Source organism: Molothrus aeneus, chromosome Z, assembly GCF_037042795.1.
Source record: "Molothrus aeneus isolate 106 chromosome Z, BPBGC_Maene_1.0, whole genome shotgun sequence".
Classification (NCBI taxonomy): Eukaryota; Metazoa; Chordata; class Aves; order Passeriformes; family Icteridae; genus Molothrus; species Molothrus aeneus.
The window spans coordinates 49,774,975-49,801,382 of record NC_089680.1 but is presented as its reverse complement, the minus strand read 5'-3'; the positions used below and the strand labels follow the sequence as shown (position 1 = coordinate 49,801,382).

Genomic DNA, 26,408 nt, shown 5'->3' with positions numbered 1-26,408 from the left:
ACCTTTTTTTTTTTTTTTTATGTGGTAATGTGCTGATTCTAAGGAATGAGGGAATTGATCCAGACTCATGAGCAGGGAACTGGGAATTGCATGTGATATGTGTTTCCATATGCTTAAATGTCCACCTGGAAGTGCAATCTTTCATTTAAGAAAAGTTTTGCAGACATTATATTTAGAAGGCAGGAAACCAAACATAGGAGTTTAAGCACTCCAAGGGACAAAAATAGCATCATAGTCATACATAAAGGATGTGAAGATCTGTAAGTCTTGGGATCCATAAGCACTCTTTCCCATATATGTTTTTTCTTTTTCAGGGTTTGCTGATCCTTCAAAACAAATATTTAGAATACTGAAGTCTGCTTTACAAATTGGCTGTAAGCTTAGTGGCTGAACATGCTCTTTAGAAAGTATAAAATCATAATTGCGGATATACTGTAATGGTCAGAGATACATTTTCTACTTTTTTCCTTAGGTTTTCACATAAGTATCTTGCCTTTAATTCTGTGAGCTAATAATCTCTTGTAGTTTTTAATTTACATTGGACTCTCTCACTCAACAGACCATTGCCTCTATGCATGCCACCAGCTGGAAAATTTCACTTGATTTGCTTGATCTGAATGAGATCCCACTTTTTGAGATCCCACTTCTTGTGAGGTCACTGTAAAATGATTGTGGGTGGCAGACATGATCTGCATTCGTGCTTGTTTGCTGTAAGTGTAAATTTTGTTCAATATTTAAAAGAATTCCTGAGAAGACGATCTCACAAAATGACATTGTATCATAACTGGGGAGGGACTGAGGGAGCATTACTAAGCTGCACTGTGTAGGCTGCAATGTGTGAAAGCACAGGCTGAACCAGCACATGATTTGATCAGACAGTAAAATCAGCTCCATGGGTAGCTGGTGCAGAGCTGGAGCAGAGCACAAAACCTAGCACTGAGCTGGTTGTGTTTTAGCAGGAGGGGCAGGAAAGATTGGCATGTCTGGGAAATTTCTGTCCTTGATGAGCAGGGCTGGCATTACCACACAGTCAGAGGATGCTCCCACAGCTCTGCTGACTGTAGCTTGGCACTGAACACAGCAGGACCAGGTGACCTGAGCTTCTCCAGATCTACTCACTGACGTTTGACTCTGGACGGGGCTTTTCAAGGCATTTGAAAGCCTCTGAGACTGAGATTCAGTCCCTTTACAAACCAGTGGGTATTCCTTGTGCACCTTTAGGAAGGTATGTGTGCATGTTGCATCAAGGTAGTGCTTTAAGCAGGCTGTCTGTGCCAGGTTTTGCATAGGGTTGAAGCCCAAAATCTAATTAAGTTTATTATTTAACAGACTGAGAAAGGGGGGTTCTTTCTTCAGCTTGCTTACTTCATTGCTGGAATTAGCTCAGATAAATGCCTGTCTTCCTTTGAGGTCTATTGCTTGGTCATTTCCTCTCATAATGGGTCTGTCACTCTCTGCTCTCTACTGAAAATCCAGAAAGGCCTAGGTAAGTGCTCAGAAAAAAAAAAAATACACAGAAAAGCTGAATCTCCAAGTTTGAATCCAGAGCAATAAGCTCTAAAATACCTTTTTTTTCAGACTAAGTAGCTGAACTGAGGCTTTTCTTTGTGACTCTTTATTTAATACCATGGGCATGTTCTGTATCAAGATATAACCAGACCTGTCTCAAGAGAGCAGTCAGTCTAGGAGAGGAGCCAGGCACACCAGAACATGCAGGGGATGCAATTAGTGATGGGTCTGGTTACTGTGTTGAGCCTGCTCCCACACATAAACTGTCTCCCAGCCTCTCTTCTAGACCTGATTACTCACTTCTCCTTCCTTCCAGACAGACACATACCTGCAGGTAGGGAAAGAGGACAGCCCTGTTCATGTTGGCTGCAGAGAAGTTGTCCCTTTGCCATCCCAGCACATCTCTGGCTGCTGCACATCTGGCTGGCATGGGCAGGAGCACGCCAGCGTTTGTCAGGGTGTGCACGAATGACAGAGACACCCCACAGACACTTCTCCTGTCCTTGCCTCCTGTAGGGCCACTGCTCCAAGGGCATGCTGAGGGGAAGGGAGGAGAAAGAGAAGTGGCTTCAGCTGGTGAAGAGAAGGGCTGTAGGGATGGCTAGAGGAAAAATTGTGACAAGAAACAGAGACCGACAGAATGGACTGCTGGTTTGACATAGCCTAAAATAAACTATCGGGTAGAGGGTAAAAGGATCTGAAAACAGAAAGGGTAAGTGTTAAATGGTAATGAAATGGTACATGTGCTTCATAGGTCCACTGTTGCAACAGTGAGAGCCAGACTTGGACTTCAGTTCTGTGTGGAGTCAGAAGTACCATTTTAGGTAGCCATAATGCTTTTTGAGACTGGAAACAGTCTAGTTAGCAGATTTCAAGCAGTTATAGATAAAACCCTGAAAATTGCTTTTTCCTGGTTTATCTCAAAGTGATAGCTTCTTCCATTTCTTTTTCAATGGGATACACTCCTCCAGATCACACTGAATATGTGTGAAAGATGGGAGTTAATGAATGGCATCCTGTTCTCCCTCATTAGTAAAATGTGTCTGCTATTGACTTTGGGCCAAACACTGATCTCAGTTATAAGACAACAGACTCCTAATTCTACTAGGAGCTTATACTGTTGCCATTTAAACTCAGAATTTAGGAAGAGACTGTTGATTTTTTAGGTACCTCCAGTTTTGGACTCCCTAATTCAAGGTAGCTTCAAGATAGGATCAGTTCAGTTTCTCAAGTTGGTCTAACCAAACCAGCAGTATGCCATAGCAAAATGCTTCTATCTTTTTTTTTAGGAGAACAACTTTCTGACTATCTCGACTACTGAACACTAAAACAAGGTTGGGGGCGGGGGGGGGAAGAGGAGGGAAAGCATTTTTGATAGAATTTCTTGAAAAATTGGTATTTCTTTTCAGACAGAGGTAATGATGTTCATGACACAAGCAGCATATACTGCACCTCTCTGATAGAGACAAAAGGTGCCTGACAATATACCTGAAAGATTTTTATAATTATTCAGTTCAAAGCTTTATATATCTTCCTTTTTTTGCCAATATTTCATGTAGTGTATTTCCCCATAATTTAGAGCAAATTCATAAGCAAAATTGTTTCCTTGCAGCAAAAATTATGACTGTCAGTCTTTCTGTTCTTTTTCAAGAAAGTATGGAAATAAATATTGATCCAACTCCTTTTCCAAATTGTTCATTTTCAAATCCTTTCTAAAATATTAAACATTCTCCTTGTGATCTCCTTCTTCATAACTGCTGTCCATTGATTTTTTGAAGCTTTTCTTTTTGCTTTGATTACTAGTTAGGAAATAAAAGTCAAGAACCAAAAAATTGTTCCTCGTGCTTTTGGAAGCACAAAATTGTTTAATATGTTCATCGGACTCCTTGAGCCTATTTCTAGTTTTGCAAAATATAAAAAGGGGTTTTTTTCATTTATTTTTTTCTAGCATCATCTCTTAATGGATATCTCTTTGATATCCACATTTCTTCTTATCAGCATGAGTAATGAAGGGAAGATTCTATGCCACAGTAAATTTCTGCAAGACCACATAGAGCTAACAGACCAAAGCAAGGAGAAAAAAAAGTAGTTAAGCAAATGTATTTCATATCATTCTTAGTTTATTATCTGTGAATTCATTTTTCCATTAGTCAACTCCTTAATCAGAGCTATCATCCACTGATTTAGACTTATTTTTCCCACATGTGCGTGTTCTAATCTAGTCTTTGTTTTCATCCCTAGCTAAAAAGGAAAATTTTCATCTAGATGCTCAAATTTACTCATTTCCATGCCAGCACTGTCTCATACTATTTATTTTGAAGAGCTGCTTCTAGCATTAAGGCATTAAAGAAAACTTCTCCAAGGACCACTCTTCATTGGTACATGTAAATAAAGGCAGAGAAATCATGCAAAAACATCAGAGAGAAAATGTCTCTATCTCCCTTCCCCCTCCCTTAGTGGCATTACTTTCTTATTTCATTCAAGTCATAAGTGACTTTGGCAGATAAATTCTCCTGGACTGTTTGCCCTTTTGTCTCAAAGCAGACTCCTTGCACAGCAAAATGCAATTTCATCCCATTCAGTCAGTTTCATAAAGGCCATGGAAAATTAATGGCATCCAGAGGTCACATCTACAGCACTGGTGAGAGTAAGAGATTGCACAAGCCATGTGACTTAGCTCACCACTGGCATATTACCAACCCAGGGCTTTCATTACCTCCACGATGTGGCAGCTGCCACTAACAAAATGTAGGCTTTGGTGGAACGAAGCGATGTTGAGTAAGTGGACGAAGACAGCAATGTCTGCCACAGCACTATCTGTGTCCTGCTGACCAAGATTAAATAAGATAGACAGCTGACACAGGCCTCTGATACAAGAGGAAAGTTGGAGAAGACATGAAGTCAGCTTTGCTTGGCTGTAAGAGAATCACCCTGAAGAAAGAAAAGTCATTCTTTTTTGCCTGACATACTCAAATTTGACTTGTCTTCACTGACCTTGAAGTCATTTTCCAGCAAGGAAATGCATCCTCTAAAACACAGGTTTAGGCTAGAAGTGATGTTCTCAACTTATGTTTACTGAGATCTTTGTGCCAGGAAGCTTGCTGAGTTTCTGCAGGTTGAAGATTGGTAAGGAAGGCTGCAGGAGAGGGCTGACAGCAGAAAGGGAAGAGGCACCACTCCCCAAAAGCATCTCCCACAGTCTCAGGTGCAGCCTTGTGCCAGCAGCAGCAGCTCTGGCAGCACAGAGATGTGATGTCTGGGCACAGCCACAGGACTGTCACACATGCCAGGCTGGCATCCTAGTCCTTTCCCCCGCACTCTTTCCAACCCTGGAGAAAATCAACCAGTTACTAGTTTTGCCCTGTTAAAAGGCTCAACCTTTTTAAAAATTTGTAAGAATAACAAAAAATTGCCATTACTAAATCCTTTATCCTTTCACAGGCTGGTAATGTGCTCCTTGCAGTTCAACCTGCAACATTATGGGGTACAGCAGCCAAGGAACATTTGAAAGCAATATTTACAGGCAGTTTGCAATGGATTGCAATGTTTTCCTGGCTATGGTAAAATGCTGAATTACTGCAACAGCACACAACATAGAGAGAATCCCTTCAAAAATTATTTCCTTCTTCAAGCTACATTTCAGCTTTCACTCAGAAGGAAAAAGGGAAAGTCTAACTGTTTGGATTGCAATACAAGATAAGCTCAAAGGCTTATCAACAAAACAATAAAAATATCTAGTGAATTATTGAATTATATATATATATATATAAACTAAACTAAACTCAGGGTTTTTTAAGATTGGCCCAGGATTTTAAAAGAGCTCCGACTTTTGATCTTCTTGTTTTACCTCATATTAGAAGATACTATTCAAGAAAAAACCTGCATCCTCTCTATCCTCAGGAGAGCTCCACTGCTGTCTTTATCAAGCATTCACCTGTGAATGCTCTGAACACTTGGTAGCTTCCCTTTGTTGGCTCTGAACACTTGGTAGCTTCCCTTTTCACTGATTTGTGCAAAATTTCTGTCCTGTCCTCAAGACTTTCAGGAGCTTCTCTCTTTCTGTCCTTAGATTGGTACATCTACCCAATAACTGTAATACGTGGAACACATTCTGCTTTTTGGTGTGAATAACACTGAGTTTTGCTGGGCTCAGGTGTGCTATTCTCTTCCAGTCTTTGGGTTATCTTTTGGGCTTTGTTAAATTGCTGGCTGAAACCCATGGAATAATGCTGTTTGACAAGCAATGAGATGAGGGAAATCCCCAGGGTCTCTCTTGCAGGGTGGTGGACGGCAGTTTCCTGAGTCACCTGCAAGAGGCAGTGACACATTTGATACTCAAGGTCCCCATTAGCACAGATTTCTTTCTTAAATGTATGCCTCCTGGCACTACAAAACAGATGGGTCAGTTGAGAAACCATAACAGTTCAGCTGTAGACTGAAAGAAGATTTAAAGACAAACCCACCTTAACATTAACTAATGAAAATATACCAAATCGCTCAAAAAATTGTGAGCAGATGGAGTGCTTGGAAGGTCATTGGTAGGGTACCACATGCACTAATAGTTTTCTGTAAGGAACCTTAAAGATTAGGCCCAGTCTGCAGAAGAAAGCTGAGCCTCCATCTTTCTTGTAGGCTCCCTTCAGGTACTGGAAGGCCACAGTTAGGTCACCCTGAAGCCTTCTCTTCTCCAGGCTGAGCAAACTCAGTTCTTTCAGCTTTTCCTTGTATACATGAGATGCTCCATACCAGCAAAGAATCCCTTTTAGAACTGAAGAGCAAGGACCAACGATAGGACTGCCTTAGCAACTTGCTTTATGCTGGAAAGGCAATTGCTAGGTGTACATAGTGCAGTTCTTTTGGCTGGGTGGCTGCATGCATTGTTGCCACATTTCCTCCCTTAGCTGGACAAAAATCTTTGCTTTCTGTAGAAAGTATGCTGTTCATCTGGACTGCATGTTCTCCTTCACTCAGAGCCTGTCTTGTCCTGATCAGACTGCTGAACCATTTTCTCATTCCTGCAAATCCATCCTTTCTGCATGTCTAGTATCTGCATGAATACATGAGTATGAAAGTGGCTCTATTAGCAGAGCAACTACCCAGAATCTGTTAGCATTCCATTATAAATCTGATTTATGACAGATTTATAACCAGATTGTAGAAATCAGCTGCTGGAGAAAATGTGCCATTTATTCTCAACAAGAACACATTTTATTTTTCTGCAATGGTTGTTACTAGACTGTTTTTTAGAGGCTAGAAAAATAATGTTATGCTTGTTTTCATGTATTTCTTTTTAAGTGAAAAAAACTTCAATCTTTTGATAAACATTTGAAAACTGTCTGGTACAGTAATGTGTTTACTGTGTAGTCCTCTCTGATGTTTCTTGAGAACAGGAACTGATTAAATGGCATTACTGTACCAGCACATTAAAATACATCTGAGCTGAATAAAATAAGATTAGCAGGTGAAAAATACATGTCAGAACAAACAGTATTGTTGATAGAACGAAGGTAGTCCTTTCTATTGCAACAAATATACTACTATATTCATTTTTTAAAAAGCCTGAATTGACAGCAGATGTAACATACAGCATTCCAATTCTCTTGCAGGAACTTCTGAAGTTTTGCTGCAAAACTTTGTCAGTGAGCCCAAGGTGAACTACTGCACACCTTTTAATGCAGGCAGTGGAAAAAGTGTCAGGAGTGAGGGCAGGGGAAAGAGAGCAGACTGTCAAGACTGGTCTGGGTGTAAGAATTTGCTCCTCTGCAGTCACAGCTGCCATCTGCAGCAGTTCACAGAGGTCCTGGGCAGGGTTCACTGAGGACACCAGGCTGCTTTCTGCTAATGTGACTGCTCCTGACACATCATGCAATCTTTTGAAGCCTGTGGGAGTCAGTCCCACCAGGACTACGCTACACAGTTATGAAAAAAAATTCTTTCAGGCTAGGCAACCTGAAATCTTTCCACTTTGCCCTACTGGTCACGTTTTCTAGGCCATTCTTGTTTGTCTTTTTACTGTCACAAGTATGATTTCCCTGAGTGCCACTTCACACACACTCATTCTCAAGCAGCACTATAAACAGTGACAATTTCATACCTCCAGGCAGGAAATTAGGGAGGGAAATGAGAAAAGGTTCCCTTGCTACAGAAAGCTCTTTCTTTGATAGGAATTCTAAGGGCTTTGACAGTTTGCAATTAAAGGACCCTGCTTAAAGAATCCAAAGGATCTTGTTATGAGCAAGGCATAACCTAATATTGTCTCTCTCCACCACTGTTCTCTGGAGAGAGAAATTCCAAACAGGGAGGTGGTAACTCTGTATTCTTCAAAACAATAGGTCCCATTGCTGTGCTGGTGGATAACGCAGTCAAAATTTCCCTCTGCAGCCACCCTGAGAGAATTTTTCTCTCTGGTCTCAATGAGCAATTCCCAAGGAGGACAGAAGACTCAATCATCTCGCAGAACCTGCATAAGAGACCTAACAGCTCTGTCTGAGATTTTATCATACCTTTTTCCAAAGAAACTGACACATTTCAAGTTGAGGTATTATTTTTAACAGCAAAAGAATAAAGCCTGTCTTCTTGCCTACAGGTTATATTTCAAAACTTTATTTTGAATTGTACAGGAAATTTTAAATTTAGAGAAAGGTAAAAAATCAAAGGCCATGGAAATCTCTGGTGTAATACAAATATCCAGGTAAACTGACAAATAAATTGAGTGCATTAGAAAGGAAACTGTCTTTAATGAGAATGCTTATTCTTGTTCTTTGCTTATCTTCCTATCTGTCTGTCTATTGAGAGTCCTTTCTTGTAATTCTTTCTTATCAAAGATATCAAGGAGATATTTGGCACTCTGTGAGCAACCCTTTGTGTTTTCTAGAGAAGTTGCCTTTGCTGTATCTTCAACTCAGAACTGAAGGCACATTTCTGCACTAGTCTGTGTCAGAGCTTGTGACAAGGTACAATTATATCTTAAAAGCTAATCTCTGCTACTCTGCTCTTCCCCACCGCCCAGGGTCCTCAGGCTAGTTGAACAGATTGAGCTTCCATTGCCTTCAGGTTTAGCACATCCCTTTCATGCCTCACATTTCCAGAGGCTTCCTCTCATCACCACCTCCCTGAAGCAGATTGCCACAAGGAAAGCAACCAATAGCCTTCTGTGCTTTGGGGATGGGGGCATGGGCACTAAACGTGTCCTTAATGACTTTGAAGATGTGCTTCAAAGTCCATGAAAGCTTGTTTCATTGTGGAATTAGTAACCTATATATTTTTCACTGCAGAGTATGCTGTAGGAGACAAATTAATGGGTCCCTAAGAATCCTGGACTGGACATTTAAAATTTTTCAAGGAAAGGTTGCAGACACAGCCTCCTCTTGCAAATTTATTTAACATGAAGTATTTCAGTGGGTAAATCTTGCTTTCAACAAGACTAAAGGCACTTCAGGCTTAAGTGCCTTAACACTTAAGGCACCATGCTGAAGTCCATTCTCCTTCAGAAAAACTTTATAAAGACACAGGGGGAAACATGGAAGTGAATGTGTCAATAAATTTAGTGGGTGCTTGAGTGCAATCTCAAATTTGTGTGGGCTTATTGGCTCACTTTTAGTTATATTCTTGCTGTAGTGCGTTTCTGAAAGAGGATTCATGACAGGGATTATCATGAATTTATATGAAATGTAATTTGTAATAAAAAGCTTTCAGGCTTTCTTTCATAAGCTGCTAAATATTCTTTATTATCCCTGCTTCTCTGTGAGTTGATAGAGCTAAAGAGGTAAAGCCATTTTGCACTGATCTGCACAAGTATAATTGGTTACTTGGAATTAATAACAAAAATCCTTCAGAGGAAAGAGGAACAAGAATAGATTTTGACTGACTATGTTATAATGGAATGAAATTATTTCAGTACTCTATGTGATAAGGAAGTAGTTATGACAGTATCACTACATACCCATTAGGGCAAACTTGATGGTACCAAATGGAATCTGTAATCTGCCACAGTAACTTTCAGGAGGAGTAAGACAGCACGGCTACCTGAGCTGAATCTAGCTGCAGCTAATCAGATCTAGATTTTCTACCATTATCTATTTGAGTAATTGAATATTGGTTACAGCACAAGTGAGCTAAATGATCAACACTCACAGAAAACATCATATGTGGACTGTAATAGAGAAAAAAAATTCCAGAGTTTGCATCCTGAGGCAGGGAAAGCAGTGGTAATACAGCTATACTTGCTGTCTCATTTCCCAGGAAGCTTGCTGCCATGCAAATCTGCAGTTGAATTTGGGTAGCTGGCAGGGCCTTAAGATAATGTTCAGATTCCCTCGGGACATTCTCTTGAAGGACAGCCATCTGTCTTCATAATCTTCATAGTCTTTGTGTGCTTGTCCTTTCAGTTCTGTCAAGGTTGTTCTTCCCTGCTTTTTAAGTGAAAAGTCTTCTTGAGTTAAAACCTTTGGCTATGGTGGTTTGCTTGTACAGAAAGGATGCTGTTTGGATTAGGGTGCCCCCCCACACTGCCTTTCAGAACCAGGACATTTAGGACTTGAGAAAAGAGCCTAAGTTCTCTGCTTTACTGTCTTGAGTCCAGACCTCCTGCCAGCAGTTTGATTTCCATATACATCCAATCAGTCACCTCTTCAGGCTGCAATGCAGCTGCAGATGGTTGCAATAGCACCTTTCTTATTGCTTAGACAGGGCCATGACAACAACTGGAAAACTTGATCTGCCCAGTGATTTGGTGCAGTCAGTTCTCCTGAGGTTGGTATCTGTGCCTTGGCACTCAGCAGAGGATGGCTTCTCACCTGTCCAACAGCTGTTTTCTCTTCTGAGTGAAATGGCTCCACTGGGAGCAGGGCTAACAGGGGAGGAACTGGACAACCAAGGCAGCTCTTCCTTTGTCAAGCTCCACCTCTACTCTAAGTCTCCTTTTCAGTTTCAGTGTTCTCCTCTGCATCTGCACTGGTGGTCAGCAGCCTGAAGAGACCTTTCAGAGCTCTGTAGAAGAGCTGTGAGATACACAGGAATAAGACACACATGATGAAGCATCTCCTAGCAAATGTATTAATGGTTGTTTAGAATGGGCTCAGCCCATTATTTAGCCCATTACTTCAAGACCAATAAGTTATGTACCTTACCTTGATGCGCAGTGAACATGGAAAAGAGGCCTTGTGGCCTCCAAAACAAGGTGAGCCAGGAATACTTCCCTAAAGTTTATTTGGCCACTCAGGTTTTTCTGCATGATGGGATCTTCTCCAGTGCAGCAAAGGACTCCTCACTGGATAACATTCATTGTATCATGACATTTGGATTCAGCTCCTTGTCTGCTGTCTGCTTTAATCTAAGGTCTCTAAATTTTCAGACCCTCCCACCCATTCCTGGCTCTTGCAATGTTGTCTCCCAATAGTAAAAGCACTTCCTTGTCTGGCTTGTCTGACCACTTCCTGTCAGTTTAGCATTCCTGAGCTTAGACCTGTTTTTCCTGCATTGGTCCAATCTATGTATATTTCCTCTGTGCCTCCTTTCTTTTCTTTACCTTCTGTCTCTTTCTACCACCCACACACTTTTTCCTCTAGGAATGCTCTTGTCTGTCACTGCCTTGTGTTTCACCATTCATGTTTCCCTTCATCAGGTGGGGAAAGTTTTCTAAAGGCTCTTACAAACCTTTCACTTATCACACCACTCTCAAGTGCAAGCTGACATCTTTCATGGTAATGAAACAGTATGCCTTGTCTCAAAGCTCAGTTTCAACCAAGTCTTTCCATTCACTAGTAGTCTTCCACAGCCTATGTTTTCCACCCTTCTTCTGAAAACTTTCTTTTGCAAGCAGTGATTGCATGTCCTCACTAACAACTTGTGAACTTCATGTGTCTGTGCCCATGCTTTCTACCATCTCAAAGTTAAATGAAGCAAACAGAAATTGTTCTTGATCAGCAGTGTTTAGCATGTGTCACCTCTTGACCCTCTGTGGTGAGCCAGATGCTGTGCAGGTCTCGCCGTCGCGCGCCTGCCAACTGGGTTAGTCTGTTGGCCTATCGGGGAGGAAGCGATCGGGTGGTGCAGCAAGCTGAAGCGTCTGTGCTTTGTTTTTCTTCTTTTTTTTAATTATTTTTTTTTACTTTGCTTTGCGAAGGTTGGATTTGTGAAAGGAAACCACCACTGAGTCCGTGTCATAGGGGGAAGAGAGACATGCTGCCTTGGTTCAGCAAGAGTTTATGTGCTCTCAATCTTTCCTGAAGTTTCTATCTTGCAGACCCGGCGATTTCCTGTTTCCTTCTTGCTGGCCCTGATCTTCATAGAGATAGTGCCAAAGTGAGAAAGTACTGTCTTAGGGCCAAAGAACAATTCCACTAACTTTCAAGCACTCAACTCCAGCTGCTGGCTGAACAAATCCTCCTCTCGTGTAGAGGTCCCAGGAATCTCTTACACTGCATGTTATTTGTGAAGAGAGAAGCTGAAAAAAATTTTAACTGGATTGAACAGCCAGTTTAGGGTATTAAATCACAAAAACAATGTGAAAAATTCTGAGCAGCCCCATGAAATAGACTTTAAATGTCTTATATAAAGACTTGGCTGTTTTGGAGGGTTTTTTCCTCTGGTGTTTATCTGTTGGTGTTGGTAGTGTTTTTTAAACCTTTGGTATGTTCACAGCTACATGAATGCAGTTTGAGGTCTGAAACAATTAAGTGTGAAGGACTGTATGAAATATATCTTTTTACACACCTGGTAAAATAGAAAGTCTTGTGATGTTGTCTCTTCAGAAAGGGCCTAACTTTTGATTGCTCTCATGTTTTGGCTTCTCTTCTCCTTGAAAGTACACATATAGCTTCTGCTGCCCACAGTTACACTGGAACCAGCAGCTTTCCTCATTCAGTACAGTACAGAAATGCCAAGCTTTTCTGTACTGTAAGTACCTTGCAAGTTGGATTCATCAGGGAAGTCAGAGTGAGTTGAAGAGGTTCAGTACTCAGCAGGAAGAAAGTGTAGGTGGTTTCATGGAGATACAGTGCTACAGCCAAGGTTGCACAGGGAATCAACGTACCCTACAGATCAGGGATGTGCATCGCTAAACTGCTTATCAGCAAGTCAAGAGGGAGCTGGACTGTGTTTTCAAAGAAATGAATGAACTTCCAAGTGTAGGGATATGAGTTAGTAAAACTGGCTTTCATCTGGGAGCAGACACTCTGTTGCCCCAAAGCATGTTTGTGTGTACCTCCTTCTGTCCCTCTGTCCATCCTTCACTCCATGCAGGTCCCTTTCTCACCAACAGCATGAGCCACAGGTTCACAAAAGGGGACTGGAAAGATGTCCATATGCAGTCCAATAAGGTGGCATATTTACCTCCAGTAAGTGGCCTTCTAGTGAGAATGGCAAACTTTCCTTTGTGCTGCAGATGCCACTTTGCCTCCGTTGAGTCATAAGCATCTCACTAGCTACCTTGCATGAGTTTGAGTGTGTCCTCTGATTTTACACCACCTTTGCAGAAACTCAATTCAAAAAGGAATGGATACTATTCTGTTTAGGTTGCAAAGCTCTTCCCTCTTAGTCTGAATTGAGTAAGAGATCCCTTAGGGCTCCTCTCAGTGGACCGTCTAGTCTGTGCATGGTCTGGGAGTCTTGGTGCTGTAGCCACTAAACATCAGAGGGTTTCTTGGAAAGTAAGAGAGAGAAAGAGAATGCATTTTTCTTTCAGACCAGAAAAAAAGGGTCAGAGATTTCCCAGGTAAGAACAGAATTACATGAAGTTTTTTCAGTTTGACATGAAATGAACCTAAGGTAGTTTTACAACAGTAATTCACCTTTCATAGAACTGCTTTTGTAAAACGGAATAACTTATATTTTTCTTCTTGTTAATGTCTTTAGGCAATTCCCATGAATGGGAGCCAATCTCATTGTTTTTCACTGCCGTGTGAATATTTGTTCTACAAGTAGTGACCTTGTTCACACTGCCTGCAGCTGCTTTTTTAAATATGGTGTTTCTGCCTTCAGAGAAGGAAGAGGGGAGTGTTTTCAGATATTCTCTCATGCATGATATTTTCAAGTTGTGATTTACCTGTACTGTGTGTAACTTAGTCCTTGCAGTAAGCTGTGTTAGAAAAAAAACAGCTTTTCTCTCTTGTGCTTGTATAGCTGAAGAAAACATTTTAAAAAAGAAAGTAGGTACAAATTTTGACTAGGTGGAGAAGTAACAGTGTACAGATACACATTCTACAGCTGTGTGCTTTACCTCATCACTGCTGGTCATTCCCACTTAACATTTTCCGAGATCATGTCTGCTAGAGATGTACTGAAAGGCCATATTCTGGGTGTAGTTATGGGCTATATGAAATGGCTCTGATGAACACCTGCTCCCAAACACAACATTTCTTCTGTTATGTGGTTTTAAGTGAAACCCAAACCCATAGTTAGTGTTTCTTGTATTTAATTGGCAATTAGGCTTATAGTGCATACACTGAATACGGGCCATATGCCATAAAAACTATGCATTCTTTGCAAAGAAAAATTAATATCATAATTAATTCCCGGTAGATCTTTTTTCTCCCCTCAACTCATTACAAAACTCAGACAGACAGGGACTATGGTGCCAGCAGAGCAGTAATGCAGAGAAACTTCTTGTGCAAGATTTATACAACAGTTTTGAACATGTGATGCCCAAAACATGGATGAAGATACTCCTCACAAATATATGTGAAGCCCTTGTCTCATAAGATTCCTCTGAGAGCTGCAGATTATTCCCATCTCTGATAATCAGTTCAGAGCAATTGCTGCTGTCCAAATCTGACTTATATCAGTTGGAAAATCACTGGTAACTTTGAAACTCCATGGTGTTCTGGTTTTGATTGAACTTCTGCTTAAAGAAAAAGCAATTACAGATAGCTACAAGTCCACTTGTTACGGTATCTACCTTCAATGTTCAATTTAAAACATTACATTAGCCAGCAGGTTAGCAAAATGGTGGGGTTTCTTTTTTTTTCAAAAATGTTGCAGACAATATTGCTGGTTTTCCCCTTTCAAATTAATGCACTAGCTTTCTGAGCTCAGGGACATCCTCAGGTATTTGACTCACAGCTTGAAGTGTGTCCTTTATTAAGGGGTGGACTGTTTATCAGCAGTGATAAGCTTAATATTGTGTGCATGTTGAGACTCACAAAGGCTTCAAAGTATGCATTAGCTATGCAGATGGAATTTGTTCACCCCCGTTGTTACATCAACATGGTATGACACAGCCTGTCATGTCAGGCATCTCCTTTCTGATAATAATCCAGGCTTCTTTCAAACTGGCAGAGAAGGAAAGTCTCTTCTACAAGGCAAATCGCCCCATCCTAAGGGAGGGGAGATCCTCAAGGATGGTGGTCAAGCCTCTGACATCAGATATAGAGGACTCTTCATTGCTGAGCGGATGGCAGTCTGGAGGCCAGCCTTTTGTCAACATTGGGTGCAAAGTCCTGTTTGAACTGGTGCTAGCTGAAAGAGTGTCAGACTACTCTTAAAACATGACCCCTTTTCCTGCCCCTAGACCAGACATTAATTTATCCTGGTCTGAGAGGATATAAATCATGCTTTGAGGGGCCAGGAAAGAGGAATGTGTTATTAAGAGGAATCTGTACTCCATGTTTGCATTTCATTAACACTAAGAGGCCCCAGTCAAGACCAGGATCTGTGGAGATGTGAAACAATGTGTGGATGCAAGTGAGAAGTAGAAGGGAGCTTCAGTTTTGGAGGCCAATGGAGGGTTTTTCCTGACCTGTTAGAGGAGAGCACCCCATACAAGCAAGGCAGCATGGAAGAAAGAGAAAGAAGGCAAGGTAGTGCACTCGCCCAAGTACTGAGTGCTAAATATGTGTTTACTTGGAAGATAATGTGAAATGCATAAAAGTGAAATGTGACAGGGACTGTATCATACTATAGTTTGAAATGCATAAGTGGTATTTGTTCGTAGTTGATCTGCTAAAACCATGTTTTCTTCAGATTCAGTGTGCACAGGAAATGGTAGAATGTCACACATCACCTATTATAAGCATACCCCTTGGGTGCCTTTGTGTTAGAAAAGGTTTCAAATATCAGACAACTTTTCTGTAGGTATTTGCAGCTTTCTAGTCAACTCCAGTGAAATCAGTCAATAGGCAGTAGCATTGTTTCACCTCAGGGTACAAACTGTCTCTCAGAAACAAAAATATTGAGTTTTTTTGATCACAGTAGCAAAATTCCTAACTTCTGTATGTCTGGAAATAAACAAATATCATGCAAGAATCTCCACCACTTTTTACAGTTTGCAGGTAGTCACTTCAGTTAGTTTTAGCATTTAAAATGTATGGGCATATTGTCAAGAGTTTAAGCTTCACCTGCAATCAATGTGGACAGACCATCACCACCAAAGGGGCTTATCCCTCTCCTTGGGGGGATAAGTTGAGTTGCTTTCTGTGAGCTTATGAAGAGCATATCCTTGACAGAAATTGCATTGGCAAATCCTAAGACTGTGATTGCTTATCCTTCTCTGGCAGCATCCCTAAAGGTTGCTAAATAAACAATGCTCCTGCCTTCTCTAGATATTCCCTAAATCCAGCTCGGAGTAAGCTACAAAACACTGTGATCAGGGTGATCCTTTCATTTAATAGCAATTTAGACACCTAATGGTTTTTAGCAGCATTGGTGTCCCAAAACGTCATGCTCATCTCAAGCAGATGAGCCCAACTGCAGAAGATGCTAGGCTGGCCTCTGGATCAAAGATTCCTGTGGACACAGTGGTTGCAATTGTATATGCACAGGAAGGAACAAAACCTCTCTTCCTCCTAGAGAGTCAATCCAGAAAAGTCACAGCTGTCATTTATGAGCAAGAACAGAGACAGCCAGAATTCAGCCATTCACCCTCTCCTCAGGGAGAAGGAAGTGGCTGGACTTGAATAAGCACAGGGCTTCAGGTTAAGCTTCACTGAAAAATACCTGCTTCAAGGCAATACCAGGAGGAAATATCATCCACGACCTTATCACTGGACACTGTATCAGCAATCGGTAATGACTGTCACACCCCAGAATCACTTGAATGCAATTAATGCAACAAAAATTACTGCACATAAATTACACATTTTCAAGGAAACACCTATGAGTGGTGCAAAAATTTTAGGCCACTTCATGGACAGGGCTAGGAAAACCCTCACTTCCTCCCAGGCTGAGTATGGGATTGTGTGTCTCTGAAGTATGTATTTAAACTCCACTCTCTCTGGCAATCAGCAAAATACAGGGTCAAGTGATTAGTGCTTATGGTAGCAGCAGATAGAGAGCTCAAAGGGCTTGCCATATCCTCCCTAGCATTACTTCTTCCCTCACATAGAAGTACACTTACCAGTCAGAAAGAAAAACAGCCTCTGATCTGTGTTTTCATTCTTATCTTTTGCAGCCACTTCCACATCTACAACTGGGACAAGTCATCTCACAAAATGTGACATAAAACAGAAAGCCTTCTGTGTGAATGGGGGAGAGTGTTACATGGTTAAAGACCTCCCAAACCCCCCAAGATACCTGTGCAGGTAAGAAATCCTATCTGTTTCTTTTGTTGGAGCCATCGGGTCTCACAAATGTTTTTTTCTTTAGAGAAGCACCTGAAAAATGTCTTCTTCTGAACTTGCATTTCTTCATTTTTTAACCATGTGGATGTGGAAAGAATGCCAAGAATAACCTCTGTGTTCTACAGAGGCATATGAAACAAAGCAGAGGCTAACTGGGAAATATTTCTACATGGTGATGGCACAGCATCTTCTATTGGTGTTTATATGGCACAAAGTAACACAACTTGATCCTTATGTTAGAAAAAAATGAAACAGACACTGTAAAATAAATATGCTACATTTAGGGAATAAAAAGGAGGGGGTGGAAAACTGCATTGAATATTACACTTTGTATAGAAGAAACTGTTCTTTTAATTGTCTGATGTATAACTGAACAGTTTCTGGTGAGACCAGATTCACAACTGTTGTTGCATTTAATTGCATAAAATCAATGAATGTCATGATCATGGTGGAGGTTACTATTTTGTGTGCTGATCTTGATTCATGAAATCATATGAGTTTTGTCTAGTGGGGTGCTTGTGCACCTTTCTCAGGTCCTGGTTGTGCCGTGTTTGTCTGCTGCAATAGTCCCTTGCATCAGAGAACATCCATGAAGAGCTGCAGCACTGGAATTTATCTCCTGTCTGGGAGCATGTCATGTAGCTTTTACCCCTGAAGATGAGCTAGCCATAGGGACTTCTTCACGCTATTTTGAGAGGAAACTCAACCTTTAAACCTTGGTACCATGCTTGGTACCTAAGAGTGGTGAGTGAAAAGGGTGCACTTTTGTGAGGATAATACTGTTTTCAGACAAAGAGATAGTGGTTGGTGAAGACTGTCATCTGCTGAAACTGCAGAATTTTTCAGTCTCCTTGGACTAAAAATTCAAAAAATTAAAAAACACTAATTTTGAAGATAGCTTTGGTAGGTGAGTTAGGTGAAGGTCTGTGATGCTTTCCCTAGGCCAGGAAGAAATTGACGGCTTGTCTTTGTTGGGTTTTTTGGGTTTTTGGTATTCAGGTTTTTCTAAAGGAAAACAAACAAACAAAAGCCAACAAAACCCCACCAAACCTCACAATGTCACAATGTGCAGGCTTACCTGTAAGTTTCGTCTTTTTTTTTTGTCTTTTTTTTTTTCTTTTTTTTTTTTTTTTTTTTTTGTAGAAAGATATTACCTGCACATCATGGGCTTTGTTTTGCTTTGAATTTTCATGGATTGCTGTACTGCTCAAAGCAATGAATGCTCCATTGAATTTTAGGATCATTTTTAACTAAAGCAAATATGGAAAAGTTATATGTGCTGTGGGTTGGATTCTTTTTTGAGAAAGAGAAAGAAAGATTTGTGTTAAATTTACATGGTCATTGTAAGCCAGCAGTCAAGATGAGCAGTTTGCTATGACTCTCCAGAGCATGTACAAGAGCCTGTGGGTTTCAGCTTCCTATCCAAACAGTGCTCAGAAAACTCCAGTGGATGGCAGAGCTGAGCATTGAGTAGGCTTGCTAATCATGAATATTGTCTTGGTAGTTTCAGAGGTATCCCATCTTCACTGGTATGAAGACGTCTTCATTTTAATTCAGACATCTGTGTATGTTCTGTAATGATGTTATAGACTGGCTAATTTTTTAATAAAATATCTTGGGGACATTTGAATAAAGTGGGGGCTGTTTTTCCCTATTGTGGACAAGAAATAACCTTTAATTCTGGGGCTGTGTTTCAAGGAAAAGACGATTCCCAGATTTGGCAGATGTGCCTCTGCCTGGGTGGTCCAAGACCTATTTGGAAAAAGCATCAGAGCTGTTAATTTAGACAGGATGAATCTCATTTACAAGAAGGCAGTGGAGAAGAATTCTTACCCTGAGAACAGTCAGGGCCACCACTATTTTGCAGGGCCACTTGCTATGCCCTCTAATACTTGCCAGAACAAAAATTTTATGTTGTGTAGTAAAACAGTGCAATTCCACTACATAAGAAGTAAAAGTGAGTCTTTGAAAGTGGATGAAAATGAAGGGACAAAATACAAATACAAATACAAAATTAGTTTTCTTCTTATTTCTTTAAAAATAAAGATGTCCACTATTTATTCTAACATACCAGTTATCTAAAATAGGTATCTAACCACTACACATTGTCTTCATTGTTCTAAGAAAACAAATCTACTCCCAGAACATGCTTGTGGAAACAGAATGCTTGAAATATGGTACTTGCTCTTCATATTTCTGCCTCAGTAGCAAGTTCACATTTTTCCATATGGTCCATCTGTTGAGAGCAAAAACAAAATTTCTAAAGCATGAGCCATATCATTCTAAATTGGTTTTATCCCTAACCAAAAAAACATGACTCAGATTCAAAACAACCATGGAATTTTCCAAGTAATCTCTGGTTTTTTAAATCCCCTATTCTACTAAAAAAAATCCTAAATTCATCTTCAGTTAAAATCTGGCTACATATTAAAAAATAAAGTTTTATTAAATACATAGTGATGATCTGGACAGGATCAGATCTTGCTCTTCTGGATACTAGTGTGAACTTCAAGAAAATTCCCTGCTTTCACGAGGTAACCATGTGAAATGTTCAAGAAATGTGTGAAGACGTAGTAAAGCAATGTACAGCTACATCTGTGGTAGCATGTATTTTCCCCACACGTATTTTAATTAAGGTCCAAGATGGAGTAAAACACTCTCAAAATAGGACAGTTGGAATAGGAAGCTTTGACTATTTAAATAAACTAGTGTATAAAATTTTCAGAAGCTTTGTAAAAACATGAGTCACATTTTGAAAACATCATAGACTTAAGAAGCCTGGATGTTACTGGCTTCCTATGAGACTGGGATTCCTAAGTCATTTCTCTTCTGTTGGAAATGAATCCCCAGGTTCACTGAAGAAAAAAGATTTCAATAAATGCAAAATTCCTAGCAATTCCTTCTTGCTTGAAAAAATCTATGTGAATATAAGATCTGTTACACTTTTGGAGTGTTCTGCTTCATACCATGAAGGTCTTGATAATCTGACCAATTGATTTCTGACTTGCAGACATCATCTTTTCTAGTGGTTTTGTTATTACTGAAGAAATGAAATTTACAATGGAATTTCATTGGATTAAAAAAATGCTACTGTCTTAACAGAAGTGTGCTGCTGCTTTTCTTAACAGCAAAGGAGTGGATTATTTACTATTTAATGATATAGCCATTTTCTACATCTGTCTCCATGTAAAGGCCTTTGTAGAATAGAAATGGGCAGAATTTTCTTCAAACCAGCAAGTTTGCAAGCAGAAGTTCCAGAAGTATTCATTCAAGAGACAGGATAGAAATACTAGTTCTTATTTAGGCCATGAAATGGATTATTAAGTACTGTACTTCCCATGGTAAAAAAAAATTCTCTACCACAATGCATTTGTTTGTAGGCAGTGAATGAAATGGAAATACAAACAATTCAGCCATTTCCCTCCTGATGAAAAACAGTCTGATGATATGTGTTCAGTGTTCTGAGAAGCATCCACTAAGCATGTGCAAATGCTGCTCTTTGCAACTAGTGTGTGTAGAAGGAAAAAAGCAATTATTTTGTTATATGTGGTTTGTTATTTTGGTTTTACCCAGTTAATACAATAAATAAATGGTTCAAGTAGCCTTTTTTAAGGCAGAAACAAAATTACAAAGCTCTCACAGCACAAACATACACATTTTGCTCTAAGTTGTTTGACCTCAACTTTTGCTACTGTCCTAAAGGAAAATGATACATGGATAACGATACAGAAAAAAAAAGCCATAACAAGAAATAATATCTGAAAACTTTGAGTAGGAAAAGGTGTTTGGGAAAGGATACCATAGCAAGCTGATTGTAAAAGTACAGTCTACAGGAAACAACCTTTCAAACTGGAAACTGTGGAAACTGTGCTGCAGTGCACATCTGAGCAATGAAATACCTTTAGCATTCACACATCCTCGTAAGTGGACAGGCTCATCTCAGCTTTCCTCTCATCTGTCCCACCCTGAGCTCATTCTCGAGGCAGATGCTGCAGCCCATTTGCTGACAATGGTTTCAGAGCAGTATAAACACACTGGAGCTGTTTTCGGCACCATCTCAACACGGCTGACCCTGCTTGGTCTGGAAGTGATTTCTGCATTGTCTATACCAGTGCTCAAGTTGTTTTCATCACCTCCACAGCTGCACCAACATCTGAAAACTAGTACAGACAAAGCAAGCAACCACCAGCAGCCAGTGGCAGGAGGAAAACATGAGGCTTTCAATCACATTCCTTGGGAATTTGTAGCATTTAGCCTGATGACAAAGATGTAAAGGACCCTGTGAACTGAAAGCCAAGCATAAGCAAATGCCAACTTTCCAGGGACAGCCATTTAACAAGATCAGTAGTGCAAAAATATTTTTATTGCTGATTCATTAACACAGATCAAAATTCTTGCTATCAAAAGCACTTTACCTTCTCTCAAATGTGCAAAGTCTTCTGTCATGCCTAGCAAAAACATCTTCTAAAGACAGAGTTACCCTTGTTGCGTTTTTCTCAGCTGAATATGTCTGTGGAGACTGGGATCTCTCCACACTGGGTACTCGCCAAAAGAGGTGACTTTGGCTCTGAAGAACCCAAACTCTCTTCCTTAATAAACAAATATATCATTGCAGCAAATCAGGTTCAAAGAATCATCTTCAGATTCTCAAAATATACCTTTATTGCACAAATATCATTCCTGCATGGTTTGTTTGAACAAGATGCTAGTGTTTATCCCTGACGCTGATCCTTTGCCAGAGAGATTTTCTGAAAGTCTCACTTGTGCAAGGGCAGCATCCCTGCTTTTTAGGGCTAGAGGCAATTGTAGAAAAGCAGAATTTAAAATATTGGGACAGCTTTCAGCACACATGGAACTCAGATGGATAGAAGAAATGGAGGATTCTTCTGACCAACAAGTATTTGCAAATAATAAGGCTTTTTAGCACATGGCAAGTAACTTATGAAGACATTTGAAAAAGAGGCCAGCACCATGTCATCAGCAGGAGAAAAAGAGTGGGAGATTCTTGCATGATGGCAAAGTCACGGAAAGCATCACGAAGACAGGCAACACAACTGAAATGTTTTCACAGGAGCAGATATCAGGTAATTTCAGGTTAATGCTGAGTAAGAGTGGAGAGAAGAAAGAGAAAGAGGAAAGATTGAAATCTGTAGATCCTTAGTATGGTGGACAGTCATTCACACTTAAGTCTGAAGCACAGGAAGCCTGTCTATGGTGATATTTTGGGAGCCTGAGCCCTACCCCACCATGGAGAATGAAGGTGAAGGAAGAATTGGTAGGAAGCATCAGAAAAGAAGGGCAAATCATTGAAGAGAAATTCCTTCTCTATGATCAAGGAGAAAGCTGCCCTGAAGTTTTTTGCAGAAGAGCTTATAAGCTGGAAGGACAGATAACTCCAGGGCTGCAAATCTTGGGAGCACTTCTGCCCTCTCATTTTACTTATTGTCTGGACTGACTTATTTTACCTTCTTGTGAGCTATGTTGAATATACTTCCCTTTGGGTCTGACTTTGTCTTCTCACCTTTTGGATTTTTGCAGCTTTTTGGTGATCACTGTACTAACTATTCCTCCTCAAAACAAATTACCAGAAGACACAACGTGCCACCACAGAAATAAGAAAATCATGGTATTTTCATAGATTTTATGTGACTAATGAAAGCAACAGTGTAAATTGTTGTTATGCACTGCATTGCAAGTTTTAAAAAAGAACTCAAACTGGGCCCTTCATGAGATGGAATAAGCAGTGAGCTGGTACACATTTTTGCTAGCCATGATTCTTCTATCTTTTTCAAAACAGACAAGGGAAAATACTTTTTTTTTCTCTGATGGATTTTTGCTGTAAATTTTGCAAAGTTTTATCTTCTGGAAAGGTTATACTTTCTTGCTTCTCTTCTGATCATTTGTCACTAACACCCAACCAGGAGGTCACTTAATGCACTCGCACTCCATAGACCAGCAGATGTAAGTCTGTTAGTGCAGTGGTTTTGGTGTACTATTGCTTATCACGTTTTTGCCCTTTAGGTGCCAACCTGGATTCACTGGAGCAAGATGTACTGAAACTCTGCCCATGAAAATCCAAAACCAAGAAAGTATGTTAAAATAATCTGAACTTTGCTTTCTTCCCCAACTACAGCAACAAAATCAATAGTACTTGGTGTTTTCACAGTTCAGCTGGAACCGGCCTCTTTACTCACTAATTTGTGACCTGATTTTCTGAAGTACAATCTGTACACCATGGCATTATTGACCTCCAAAATATTTCTTGTTTGTGTGATTTTTGATCTTTCCATTCATTCACAGATGCATTTGTTTTGCACACGCTGGCAGTTTTCCTATTTGGGAGACTGCTGCAAAGTGCAACCCTAAAAGACCAAACTCATGGAGATGACTGTGTACAGATCTTGTGTCCTTGCTGCCTTGTGGAAAGAGCATCCTAAAACCAATCTCGGTCTCTGGAATGGTGAATTTCTGTCTCAGATCTTGAAACACATTTTGATCTGGATTGGTTTGGTTTTGGCTGGTTTTGCAGGGGGTATTTCTTTACATTTCCACAGAGCAAATGACTTGCTCTCAACATCCTGAGCTATTTTAACACACTAAACCGAGATTCAGTTTCTGAAAGTGAACTCACCAAGTCATATCAGTTGACACTGAAGGAGCTTCTTTCTTAGCATATATTCACCTCTTCTCTTTTCTCTGTTTTTTTCTCTACCATTTTTTTTTGTTTGTTTTTCCTCTCAGGTGCCCAAATGAATTTACTGGTGATCGCTGCCAAAACTACGTAATGGCCAGCTTCTACAGTACGTCCACTACTTTTCTGTCTGTGCCACAGTAGAAGCATGCTCAGTCGGTGCTGCTTTCTTGTCGCTGCATCTTTCCTCCAATTTTTTTTTTAATCTGTAACTAGATTTGTTGCCTAAGGCCTAATATTGATTGTCTCTGCCTGTTGCATGAGAATTATAACAAAAAGCAATTGCAAATTATAACAGAAAGCAATCCTGAGATTGTTTGGCATTGAGGGTAGGGGGAAATGCAAGGCTTAGGAATGCTGTGAAATTAATTCTGACTGTGTGATATGGACTCCCTGCTGACATCAAGCAGAAAAAGTACAAAAATGAGATTTTGAAAGTCTCCCGTTTTATTTGCCACAAAAAGCTTAAGAGTCACGATACAGGCCAGCACTCCCTCAACCAAAGGATGGGTAGCTAGTCCTCTACTTATATATGACATTTGGAACTAAAGGTTAAAGGTAATTGAAGTGCTTACATTGTTTCTAGTGAGTACTTGCCAAATAGGATCAAAATTTTCTTCCTCCTCCTTGTCCAAGCTTCAGTGGAGAGAGCACAGAAAAAAAAAAGAAAAAGAAAAGATGAAGACATTACTTAAAGAATGAGGTCTAACATGTTTTGGGTATATTGTGAGTAAGAGGTGCAAGAGATAAAGATTAATTGGCCAAATGAAAGTGTCAGACACGCACATACACAGACTGCTAGAATCAGCACTGTAGTCACATCCCATAAGATTTCCCATGGAGAAATGGGCTAATTATTATTGTTTGACAAGGATGTAGCAGAAGGTACACTATATATTTATTTTCTCTCATTGGCTATAGCAAAGTCAAAGGTAACGTAGAAGAAAATTGCTTAGGTCTTACATTTAAATGCATGTGTACTACTTACATTTGATTGTTCCTGGCATCAGAATATGTGATCTAAAAGCAGTATTATAGAAACTGGTTTTTTGATGGATTACTTGCCAGCACAGAAAGACTATAAGCCAGCTTAGTTTAATTTCCATTGGTATATAGGACAAAAAGCTGTAAGTATGTGCTGGACATTTTGGAGCTTGAAGAGGTGCACAGGTTTTCTCTTATACTGATGGATGAAAAGCATCCATACATAATTCATATTTTCTGTCATAGAAGCTACCCACATAAATCCCAAGAGTGCTGACTGGGGAACGGACCTTCCAGCACTCAAGTGTGCATTTTAAGCCCTGCTTTAGAAGCTTTATTAGTGTGAGTTATATTTAAATGCCTCTGGTAATGATGGCTCTAAAAATTTTAATGCTGTTACGGTATTTGTTTATCAAATGTTAGATTTAAGTGGCCTTTTCTGTGGATTGTGGTGGAAAGTACAGTTCAGATTTTCTGATCTTAGAATAATAATTTAAAAGGAGGTGGTGTAAAAATATGAGATCCATTGTTTGCTGCTGAATTTTTTCTGAAAACTAAAGAAGAATTGTATGTTGATTATAAATTCATTTTCCAACCTAGGAGAAAAAAAAAATTTTAGGCAGGTTTTCCTTCCTTTCTTTTTCAGTTTCCGAACCCTGGTTGGGATTTTTAGAAACACCCGGTTGAGATTTTCTGAAGTTGACGCCATGGAAAAGGCACAGATGTTCTTGCCTTGCTGCAAGAATTACACATAGTTATTAGTACTTAAGTTGGTCAGCACTTCCTCTCCTTGAAATGCAGAGTCAGAGAGCACACCCCTGCCTACCTTAGGCCACCCTGAGAGCCCCAGCCAATGGCTATGAGAGTCTGGCACTTCTGCCTGCCCTGCATCTGCACTGCAACATCTGATTTCTTATACTGCTTAAGATCTTGGAATGACACTTTTGGAAAGGGTCCACTGAGGGCACATTTATACTTAACTAAAAAAAAATCAATGAAGAAGCATTTATATGACTTTTTATTATCATGCCCAAGGCAGACCAGACCATGTTATTTAACAGAGAACTTGGAGAGTTCTCTAAAGGCAAATGTTACATCTGGGACTTTAAGCCAAGCTCATATTTTGCACCCAATTTTGTGGATGATTAAGTTAGTTCTGTGGATGCAGCTTTTGCAAAGTACAGAGCAAACTGAGATGCTAAACAGCGTAAGTGGTAGTAGGAAACAAAAGTGTATGTGTGAACCATACAGCTATCTAATTTCATTTGCTTTTAGAAGGGTCTTTCTTCATTTGGAAAGAAAGAGTCAGTGGGGTTCCAAGCCATGTGTACCTAACGATGAGCTGTTACTGTCTTAATTTGGCTGTTAAAGAAAATTTTTCTTCTGAAATCTCCCCTGGAGTTGGTATTTGAGAGCCCTGAAGCTACTGGGCTGAGGACCTTTTGCCAGATGAGAACAAGGCACCACTGGGCATTCTGGAAATGCCCTGTCCCAACAGAGTGCAAGGCTAACTTGACTCATCTCACAAGCCTGGCTCGCAGACCCTGTAGTGTCCTTTCCTTGAGCATAGCAGTCACAGCTGCTATTAGTGCTGCCCTGGGCTTTTTCTGTGACTGCTTTGACTTTGAGACTCGTAATCCACCACTGGTCCGTAAGACAGCAGAAGGCAG

The 26,408-nt window shown here is 40.1% G+C and overlaps 1 protein-coding gene across 10 annotated transcripts in view; it reads left to right on the top strand.

Annotated features, from left to right (window-relative positions):
• Positions 1–26,408, top strand: part of NRG1 (neuregulin 1) — a 283,369-nt gene that overhangs the window by 234,855 nt on the left and 22,106 nt on the right. For all 10 annotated transcript variants that reach the window (XM_066568745.1, XM_066568743.1, XM_066568744.1 and 7 more), the window contains 2 exons: positions 16,895–17,024; positions 23,805–23,863. In XM_066568745.1, the coding sequence (XP_066424842.1) occupies positions 16,895–17,024; positions 23,805–23,863 (189 nt within the window). The remainder of the gene's footprint in view (positions 1–16,894; positions 17,025–23,804; positions 23,864–26,408) is intronic.